Below are 11,390 nucleotides of genomic sequence, written 5' to 3'. Positions count from 1 at the left end.
CTATTCTATTCTAATTCTTTAACCCTGGCTGTGCTTTCCTCCAGTGATTTTTAGTTTGCGTCACATTTGTTTAAAATGGAGCGATTTTTGTTTTTATGTTTACATTTTATTTAATGGTAGAGTACTTTTTGTTTGTAAAGTTGTGACACACACACGCAAACACCTCACCTCACTCTCAGCCGCCTTCATAACTCTGGGATCTGTAGTCTTTTGGCGCCGAGGTCTGACCCTGAGTGGGGAAACTTAAATTGTATTTGTTGCCTTGTTTTGGACACTTTTATGTGAATGTATCTGTGTTGTGTTTGTGATTAGAATAAAAGGTTTGCTTTTATTAAACCGCTGTCTCTCTGAGCGCTATGTTGGGCTGTGTGCTTTGTATTTCAAGGTCTGTTTAGTTAGCTGTGTGAGAGAATATTTTTGTTTTTACTGCTTGCCTACAATTAAGTCTAAATGAGTGCCACGGTCCAATGAAGAGAGCCTCAAAGTGTTTTTTAAGTGGAATATCTTGGTTTGAGGTCAGTCATATCAACACAAAAGCATTTTTTCTTTTTGTAACATGTGGTGTAAAACATCATTTTTGGGAGTGCACTACACAAACACAGCAAACATATCTTTCCATTAAAGGAAATGTGTGTGGATTTAGATACATTGATATATTGTATAAACAAAAAAACAAAAAAAAAGAAAAGAAAAAGAAGACAATGAATCACTATGATGCAGCTCAAATGGGTACAGAAGTGGAAAAAAAGAGAATTTTTTTTTAATGGAAAACAGAGAAAGTGACATCACATTCAACTCCAAATCGTAGGTGTTACAAAGGGATCAGATGACCTTTTGTATCAGTTGAGTGTGAACTACTGCAGAAGTTCTCTGATGGTCTCTAGCTCAGTTTCCCTCTTTTGGTTCTCTAAATTTTCAAGATTAGGCTGGCACAGATGATGGAAACGCTACAAAATGGAGAAAAATGGAGAAAAACTTAATTTAAAAGTTTTATAATAATTCTAAAAAGGCTATTATTACCATGATTTCTATTATGTTAAAAATCACCCAGTAAACATGAAAGTCTTACATTTTTGTTTAGCTATATATTTAAAATAATAACACAGTCATCCCACCTGACTTAGAGTCCCAGTCTCAGTGCCCAGCTTATACAGGGCCCATCCTGGAACAAGCAGGATGGAGGAGAGGGCCAGTATCCACCCCAGCACATATGCCCAGGATGGATAGATGTACCACCGATTAAAGGTCAGAGGCTTGTACTCAATTAAAGAACATATAAAAGAGCCCTGAGAAATCAAAAGGAGATGGTTTAGTTGGTGGAGAATTGAGTGTTGGTATCCTAATACTTAAAGCCCAACTCACCAGTGAGACCAGTGGTGTGAGGTAGAGCCAGCAGAGTTTAAAGAAGTAGTTGGCTCGTGTTCCTGTCATGTCCTTTATTATGTCATATAACTTATCTACCCCTTAATAGAAGAAGAAACAAGATAAACAACGTATAAAGGTCACACTTGGTGTCAATGGAATGCCATGGATGTATTTTTTTCACATAAAGGTTAAATGACAGCCAAAGGAGTCATAATCACCCATGTAAAGACTCCATTATAATGTCCTCACAAGTGTCTGCAAGATTTGCCCCTATATATGAGAAAATTTCCCTGATCATGTCATCATTACGACATCATTAGTGTGAGATGTAAAAAGAAGAGCACACCTACCAAATATCCAACCCAGTGCCAGAGTTTCAAACACACATAGAAAGAGGATGCAGGCTCCATTACAAGCATAGTACTCGAACAACTGGAACACAAACATCCCTCCCTAGAGACAATGACACAGATATTTATTTTGCATGCATTTATTTTCCTCACTAAAATCAGGATTACAATTAGGATATGTAATGTTTATTTTTTTCTTTTAGACCCCTACACACATTTCCAAAACATTTTCTGCCAGTGATACATTTCATACGGACCTCAGTAACCATGACAAGCTGAGAGAAGAAGCATATTAAGCAGAAGAGAAGGAGAAAAATCTCCCTTCGGCCGGCTCTGCGCAACACTTTGGGAAACATATCGATGAAGGACGTCATCACTACTTCCATGGCAACAAACTGTGCAGAAAATGGACAAAACACACTGAGTAAATTTCAAAGCATAAATGCAATGTTCCAAAGTTGTGTGTCTTACTTGTGTATCCAGACCCAAGAGAATGAGCATAACAAAGAAACAGATGGACCACAGTTGAGGCAGGGGCATCATGGCTACAGCCTGAGGGTATGCAATGAACGCCAGGCCTGGACCTGAAACACAACAGCATGATGCCAGAACATATCAAACATGCCAGCCAGTGGTAAATGTTTGTGTTTTAGTTTGTACAGTTTGTGGTGTGTAATGGCATAAATATGACAGCAGAAATGCAGAAAATTGAACAATCACCTGTGCCTGTTCATATTAAGAGGGAAAAATCAAATGACATCAGGTTTTCACCATTACTCACGTGTTTGACTGTGATGGCACAATGGCACTGACTGATTTAGCCCACATAATATAGTCTGACTATTGGAACTCAAAGGATGCTGAGACCTGATTAGTATGGTAGTTAGTTTCCCCAGCTGTAAAAAAAATTTTTTGCCAGTGAGACCTAAGTCTTAATTTCAAGTTAAGCATCACAAAATGTCAACTTCCTGACACAAACATTTAGCAAAGCATTCGGTTTTCCTATAGAAATGTGAATACCACAGAAAAACCAATCATTCTGTTCCACATTCCTCCTCTTCCTATAATCAAGAAGATAACAAGGAAACTTTCACACAATGTTTGGATGCAAACATTGTGTGAAAATGTTGCCAATTTTCTTATTAAATTTTCTTAGATATCGTAAATTTTGAATTTTCAGTGGCAAAAGTACTTCGTTGTTTTTCTTCCAGTGCTGGAAACAAGTTCCCATAGATTAGGTATAAACTCACTACTGAGACATTAAGCTTTTGTAAACAAAAAATGTCGAAATCTGTCACCGTTCTGGGTCACTTTGACCCAGTATTTTGAGTTGTTATTTTTTTGGTGTGTTTTTGGATTATGGATTGTTTTCTTATTCTCTTGTAGTGATTGTGGTGGTGGTGGTGATTATTAGAGTTTCATGTTTCTGTTTATCTGTGTTTAAGGATTTGTTGTTTCATGTATTGTTTGAGTTCCATGTGTTATATTCTGTCTGCCTCTTTGTTTAGTGGTTTCTTGTTTCCTGTTTTAGTGTGAAGGTCTGTGTCTCATGTGAGTGTGTTCAGTTCTACTGCTCCCCTGTCTCGTTAGTCCAATTTCTCCCAGCTGTGTCTCCCTCCTGTTGCCCATTCCCTGATTACCACCCTGTGTATATTAGCCCTGTGTTTTCCTGTGCTCAGTGTCGCTTTGTACCCCCAGATCCTGCCTGTGTGGTCCAGTTTTATGGTTTGATTTCTGTTTTTGTTTGGTGCCAGCAATAAAGCTGTGGTCTTCAGTTACAGTTCCATCTCAGAGTCCTTCATTTGGATCCACATCTCCACCTGCCTGCACAATGAGCCCTGACAGAAATCATTCCAAAAAATAATGTTCCCCCAAATCAAGCTTAACAATTAAAACAGAGCCCTGAAAATTTTAAAGTCTTTCTCGTTCTGTTACCAAGTCTGTGACCAGTTGAGACATGCTCCCATAATATTGTTATGTAAGATTGAGTCCATTTATGGATCATTGTTATGTCACATTTATGGGTCCAGGAGAATATGGTCGCATGTTTGTGATATATACCTGACTCGGCCACTTCTGCAATGGGAACACCTTGCTCATGAGCCATGAATCCCAGCACTGAGAACACAGCAAAACCAGCTACAACACTGGTACCACTGTTCAGCAAACACAGCATCAGAGAGTCTCTGCAAATCACAAAAACAAGTGCAAAGTGCAGTCACTGCATGTGACAAAATATGAGGTTGTTAATATTTAAATATCTATTTAAAATTAAGGTAAATAACTACTGATCATCATGTACTTATAGCAGTTGTTGTTGTATTTGTTGTAGCTTCCCAGCACAGTTATGGAGCCCACACCGATACTGTAGGAGAAGAAGATCTGACTCCCAGCCTCCATCCACACCTGTTCCAACAAAGCAACAGTATTACACTTGTCCACCTGTGTCAGACACTGTTAGAGATTTGAGCTCGTACCTGAGGGTCTATCAGTCGTGAGGGTTCAGGCAGAAGATAAAACATGATTCCTTCGAATGCTCCAGGAAGAGAGAGGCCACGAATCAAAAGTATTAACAACATCACGTAGGGGAAGGTAGCTGTGACATATACCACCTGTGGGGAAAAAGCAACATTTCAGAGCATTTAAGTGTTTACTCAATATGTACTATGTATACATACCGTATATAGAGCTACAGTGAGGAAAAATAATTATTTGATCTCCAGCTGATTTTCTAAGTTTGATTGCTTATAAAGGAGTGAACAGTCTCTAATGTTTGTGGTAATTTAATTTTAATGGGGGGGGACAAGATATCTCCAAAAAGAACACATTAAATAAAAGTTATAAACTGATTTCCATGTCATTGAATGAAATAAGTATTTGAGCCCTTATAGCTTAGCCAGAACTCTGGTTCTCATAGATTTGCTGTTGTGGCCTATGTGGCACACAGATTGCAATCAATCAATGAATTAATCAGTTACAGATGCTCCTGTCACAGTTCTGGGTCTTAGGGCCAGCTTCTGAGTTTATTGTGGGGTTTTGTTTTGTTTTTTGAGTGTTTTGTGTTATCATTATGACTTAAGTTTCAACAGGCAGTCCTGAATTTATTCTTATTATTGCTTCAGAGTTTTCTCGTGATCTCAGTTTAATTCCGTGTTTGTTAGGTTTCCTTTGTTCCCCCCTTTGTCCTGTGTCCCTCGCTCCCTTGTTGCATTTGGTTGTGTGTGTGCGTCTCTGCGTCTTGTTTCCCTTTTCTTTTTACATGTTCCCCTCCTTGTTTTTCATTCCATATTCCTCCTGTCTTTCGTGTGCATTCATGTCTGTTCTCCACAGCCCAATTTGCCTCTTGTTTCAATAAAAACAAACAAAAACAAAATGTTTTATGTCTATTTGTCCTGTATGTTGCTCTGCATTTAGTTTCTCACATTTTTGATTAGTTATTGGCTTTTGGTTTTTCTTATTTTTGTACCTTTGTGTTTTTGCACCTAAATAAAATGTATGTAGACGTCATATGTTAATGAACCTGCATATTCATGTAACCTCAATAAAAGAGCAGTGTTACGGGGGAGCGGACGAGAGCAACTGGGGTCGAGCGAAGGAACGGCGTTTGTCCAGTTCTCTCCCGTGCACTAGAAACATAAAGAACTTTGCCTACTCGTGTCTTGCTTTGCTGTGTAATTAAATTATCTTGAACGTTCCAGCAAATAGGTTTAAGCTACAAACCTATCAGTTATTAAATTCATTTTTCCTTCTGCCATCTGCGCAGGGGTCCGTTCATTGCCACACACAATCTGCATCCACAGATCGTTGTCAACAATTTTCTATATTTTTGTCCACAAAATATGGGAAATCTGTGGAGGTAGCTAACACTTGAAGTTAAATACTTATTTCATTCAATGACATACAAATCAATTAATTCTATAACTTTTATGACACATTCTGCCTCATTCCATTGAAATTAATCTACCATTTAAATTAGAGAGTCATTAGAGAGTCATGTATTTGGACAAACTTATAATTTCTGCAGGGGATCAAATAATTATTCCCCCACTGTATTTACCAGCAAAACTACCTTTCCTGTAGATCTGACTCCTTTCCAGATACAAAAGTAGCAGACAATCCACATGGCAATGAGGCACAACAGCACCTCCCACTGGATGCTGCCTATTTCCTCAATGCCCCCTGAGATCATCAGCACTCGTCGTCTAGAAGTCAATTAAATGCAGAAGGTAAAAAAAACAATATATAGATTGATAGACAGACAGATCGATAGGTAGAAGGATATAGATATATATAGCTGGAAAAGGTACAGAAATTTTTATTGGGCTTTAAATAACTTGGTATGTAGGCTTTTTCAGTCCATCTACATAGACATACTCCCAAAATTCGGTGGCTGCAGAGGTCGAGTTTGTCTGGTTGGTCCAGTGGACGGTGTTATTTTTTGTTGAAAAGTCTACACAGCCCTCTGAGAGGAGAGTGTGAAAAGTGTCAGAACAAAAGTTTAAATACCTAAACATACTTTGACAATTTTTTATTGGAAATTGGAAATAATCTTTGCATTTTACCTGTGTTCCAGTTGTTGTTGCAGGAGGCCCAGGGGAGCTGAGAGCTGAAGGAGAACACGAGGTAGAGCAAAGCCCAGGACAGAATAATGATGTAGGTCATACAGCTATAGAAAATGATTAGTTGTCCACCAAAGCCAATCCCTGAAAGGCATTTACAGATAATAATTACAAAAATCTCCATTTATCAATTACTCAGACTTCTTATTGTTTTAGGGTTACTCAGCAGTTTTGGCTTGAGGTCTGTGACTGTGGTGGCCATTTGAATGAACTCATTGTTATATTCAAGAAACCAGTTTAAGATGATTTTGTGATATAACAGGATAATATGACATTATCCTGCTCAAAGTAGCCATCAGAAGATGGCTACACTCTGGTCATAAAGTGATGGACAAGGTCAGCAGCAATACTATAGGCTCTGGCATTTAAACGATGTGCAGCTGGTACTTAAGGGCACACGGTGTACCAAGAAAATATCCACCATATTATTACATCAGCACCACCACCAGCCTGAACCACTGATCCAAGGCAGTGTGGACTCATGCTTCTATGCCAAACCTACCATCAGAAAAAAAGTTTGCTCTCTTCTCCAGTTTTGGTGAGCTTCTGTGAATCTCAGTTTCCCGGTCCTTATCTGAGTGGCACTTGGTGTGATTACAGCTGAAGCACATCTGCTTCAAGGTTGTTGTGCATTGAGAGATCCTATTTTTCCCAGGATATATTGGATGTGTGTGTGTGTGTGTGTGTGTGTGTGTGTGTGTGTGTGTGTGTGTGTGTGTGTGTGTGTGTGTGTTTCATTTTGAATGAGCATATTTGATTTGTGTGTGGGTTTTGAAATACATGTGTCCATATTCAGATTTTTGCTACAATAATATGTCAAGATACTGCAGCAGGTTACATGTGAAAAGGAAGCCTAGTGAAAAGTTTGGTGAGCTGTAATTGTTACTTGCCTGTATTTTCAATGCTTTCAGCAAAAATGTTAAGACTTTTCAGGCCAAAATCCTAATAATAATAATACATCGTAATAATATGCAACTTTAAAGTCCACTTTTATTTCAGGCTGCTTGCATTCTGTTGCTAATTGCTAACTTAAAATGAAATGGGTCCAATAATTTGCAGCTACAGTAGCTTTTATGTGTAGAATTCAGTTGTGGGATAGTCCAGTGCTATTCCTTTAAAAACATAAATAAAAAAGGAGTGCCACAAACACTGTTTTATACATTAGCTGGGTAGCAGTCTGCAGTAAACGGGACAAATACATTCCAATATTTAATAAAATTTAGTATTTCTAATTTGAACATCATGGGAAATATTTGAGATAATGTAGAAAAGTGAACCACACACATAATATTAGTCTTAACATATTAAATTTAAATGCATAGAAATTACATCTTGTTCCTTTAGAACTGCCTAGTAGCAAATCACTGAGAATTACTTGCAAAACACAATGTTACCAGTTCTCAGTTAAGGCTTGAACTCATAACTTGAAGATTGTGATAAGTACAGAATTGGCTTAACTTTAAATACTTATTAACTTGTTCACTACCTTTTGAGACACAGTTGTGCAAGACTGTGAATAAATGGCCATTGAAGAGAAGGATAACATGATGTTTTCTTGTTAACGATCCCTGAACAGCTTACCTTGTGCTAATGGGCACAGCTTCCTCCAGCAGGTAATGCCACCCTCCTGGGTGAATTGCCCTATAGTTGTCTCCAGCAGGAACACGGGTACACCACAGGTTACCACAAATACCAGATATGGCACCAGGAATGCACCTGAATTAAAAACATACACAGTAAACATACCTGTTGTGCAGCTTCTGAGTAACAAGCTTACTCAATTAAATAAGGACCTGGTATATGCTTTTAAAAACAAAACATATATCAGTTGTTTAAACATACTACCAAAATTAAGACGACATATTGGGAAGTTATTAAAGGAAATTTTTACTAATGAATTGTTTGACTAGTACTTTTACTACTACTGCTGCTACAACTACTTTTTACTAGAACTTTGTTTGTGAAAGTTGAATTCACAAAAAAACTACAAGAGGTAGATTTTTATAAACTAATAATATTGTTTTCTTCTTTTTTAATTATAATGATTCTATTGCAAACAATCAAGCTGCCTGAGGACTGGATGCTATTGAATTCAATGGAGCAGAGTCTCCACTTTGGATGCTGGCATCAGATTTGATGGAATCAACCTGCTGCCAAATCCAAAATGCTTCACACAGATAGAGAGCCCTGCTTGACTTCACCTACAGTTGTCATGTGAGCTACCTCAAGTGATAAAATTAACATTTCCTAGAGTACCAATGGAGTTTGAAGTCACACTTTCAGTCTCATTTCAGTGACTGTGAACTAGTAATAATAGACCTTGAACTAGTACTGTTTTGTAATTTATTTTGCTCATGCTTTGCACAATCAATATAATCCTACAAGATTAATACACCTTTAATGTAGTGAGTTCCTCATTTGCTTACCCCCTCCATTTTTGTAACAGAGGTAGGGAAACCTCCACACGTTCCCCAGGCCGACAACATTTCCCGCCACAGCAAGGAGAAATTCCACCTTATTTCCCCAGTGTCCTCGCTCCTCCACCTCTGGCTGTGTGTCTCTCTGCATAAATTTTCTTTTCATCATTTCTAAAGGTTCAGGGTGCGGACAATGATGGCACTGCGCTTGGTGCTCTAATCGTCACTGCCTTTATATTCTCTGCCAATTCTGTGTTGAAGAATGAGTTAATAAGTTTTCAGTAGAAAAATTAATTAACTGCAGGAGAGTAACTGGGTGAAAAAAAAAGGTTTCAAAGGTTTCACTTTTAACTTGTTGGGGTCTATGTTTTTCAAGATGCATCTCAGATATAGGAGGGGTTAAAATTTAGTTGTGCTGCATCACTATGTCACAACTGCCGATCGTTAAGCTATACTTGCCAGCCTTTTGTGTTGGTCAAAGTAAAAGTTTAAAGGAAACCATTTAAGGCCACGAGAAGATTGCGAGTTAAAAGATGGGAGAGGAAGAGGAGGTGCACTTAAAATTGGGGTCTCCTGTCTCTAATTTAACTGTGAGTTTGTGTTTGTGGTTGCAGTAGCTTCTGATTGGTTCTCTAAGGCTGGCCCAGAAGGTGGGGACAGCCGAATTTCAAATGAATAACTGAGTAACAGGTTTTAGCAAGGTTCGTAGGAAAGTAGTTAAATATTTAATTTTAGTTTAAATATTTAAGTTAAAGTCCTACAGCTGAAGCACAAAGGAAAGTTTCTCAGTACATTTGTGTGGGATGTGGGATTTTTCAGTTAAATATAAACAAGGTGCATGACTCTGCATAATTCTTTGTTTCCAGCTTACTTACCTTTGCCAGATTGTATTTAAGGTCTAAAGACACTAAGAGTTTTCAATACTTTCTTTTTCTAGATAAATGGACGTCAGAGAAGAAAAGTGAAGACCCATCAGTCAATTCTTATCATGGGCCACTCTTTAATATTACCCTGAATAGTGGTATACAGATACTGCTTCGTAAATTTGTCAGATGTCTGCATGATATCATCTTAAAACAACTTCTTCTTTTTCTTTTTTTTTAAAAAATGTGTTAAGAAATGCATTATTTCATCTTGGCCATTAAGTGATGATGGTCTGTGAAAACAATCCAGTTATTTACCCACTGCTTTATTTGATTTCTACTTTTTTATTCCACATTGGAAAAATCCTGGATCCTAGGATTTTGAGTTTTTCTGTGAGTTATTAGTTCTTCTGGGTTTTTAGAAGTGATTTATGTTTTTGTTTTGTATCATTTCATGGTTTTCTATTGTAGTGTTATTTTGCAATTCCTAGTTCTGAGTTTTGTTATAAAAATTTTAATTTTATTTATTTAATGGACAATTCACAACAACAGTTGCCTCAAGGTAATGTATATTGCAAGGTAAATACACAACAATAATATAAGAAAACAGAGAAAACCCCAACAATCATATGACCCCCTATAAGCAAGTGCTTTGGTGACAGTGGGAAGGAAAAACTCCCGTATAACAGGAAAAAACCTCCAGCAGAACCAGGCTCAGAGAGGGGCAACAATCTGGCACGACCGGTTGGGGGGTGAGGGTAGAAGGACAGGACAAAGACATGCTGTGGAAGAGAACCAGAGATTCAAGGGTGTAGATTTGGTTGTGGCATTGGTGAGGACGGATGATTCAACCATCGAACCCTGCCCTGTTTCTTATTTTTTCTTTTTTGTTTTTGCTTCTTGATAAAAGGAGTAATATACTTGCCTACATATGCTATTCTACATGCTTTTAAACCATTTAAAATTACAATTCATAGTTTTATATGTGAATTATATAATGTTAAATTACTATTAAACAAATGACTGACTAAGTATTTTAGGCTTTAGTTTACTTCAGCCATATTCATATAAATCAGGTGTCATACAAAAATAAAAATAGCTTCAAATACAGTCATGACAACCATGTACATATATATATACAAAAAACTTGAATCTTACAGTGTTTATTTATCGGATAAATGAATACCGTTACTATTGTCCGGCCGGAAACAGGCCGGGGGTGTCCAAATTCAGAGGCTGCGTCCACCTGAGGACCCGGGCCGGGTAGACCGGAAATGAGCGACTGTGAAATTGGACGGTCTAGCCTTCAGAATTACGTCACCTGCCGTCTGCTCCTTGCTGTCTAAAATATAACCGGACGCTGGCGTCACTGGCGTGCACAGATAGAGACGAGGTGGTGCTGAAGCACTTGCCCTTTTGCCCTCAGTCCAAAAAAGTGCCCTTTTGAAAGACGTGATTTTTTTTTTTTTTTTTTTTTAAAGCTGCGCGATTTAAAAAGGTGTGAAAATAATGGCTTGATTTGTGCCCCTTCTTCAAAGACACCCGAACCCTGTCGCTTTTTCACTGTCACCGTGTCACGTGAACACGCTTGCAGTTCATTTGTTGTGAGGCGTGTAGCAGCGGCATGACATAGGACTACTTGGAGTAGGCATAGTAGGCTAACTATAGCGACTGGGAGCCACGGCGGACAACACGGCAGCTCTTTCCCTTCCCAACCAGTCGGGTAACCCATGAATCGAGTGAAATTATTCTGTCTGCCCTCTAAGACCAACCTGC

At 38.2% G+C, this 11,390-nt stretch overlaps 1 protein-coding gene across 1 annotated transcript; it reads right to left on the bottom strand.

Annotated features, from left to right (window-relative positions):
* Nucleotides 1-515: 515 nt before the first annotated feature.
* LOC120720078 (sodium- and chloride-dependent GABA transporter 2-like) lies at nt 516-9,148 on the bottom strand. The gene is made up of 13 exons (XM_040009722.1): nt 8,761-9,148; nt 7,916-8,050; nt 6,278-6,418; nt 6,090-6,177; nt 5,785-5,917; nt 4,193-4,327; nt 4,018-4,121; nt 3,777-3,901; nt 2,187-2,299; nt 1,973-2,110; nt 1,716-1,818; nt 1,363-1,463; nt 516-1,286 (listed from the first exon to the last, which is right to left on the bottom strand). Exons 1-13 carry the CDS (start codon nt 8,918-8,920, stop codon nt 1,107-1,109), a joined length of 1,656 nt encoding a protein of 551 aa, XP_039865656.1. The 5' UTR covers nt 8,921-9,148; the 3' UTR covers nt 516-1,106.
* Nucleotides 9,149-11,390: the final 2,242 nt, after the last annotated feature.

The sequence above is a fragment of the Simochromis diagramma genome, unplaced genomic scaffold (genome assembly GCF_900408965.1).
Source record: "Simochromis diagramma unplaced genomic scaffold, fSimDia1.1 OVJJ01000344.1, whole genome shotgun sequence".
Taxonomy (NCBI): domain Eukaryota; kingdom Metazoa; phylum Chordata; class Actinopteri; order Cichliformes; family Cichlidae; genus Simochromis; species Simochromis diagramma.
Note: the sequence above shows the minus strand (reverse complement) of the source record. Positions and strands in the feature narration are given on the sequence as shown.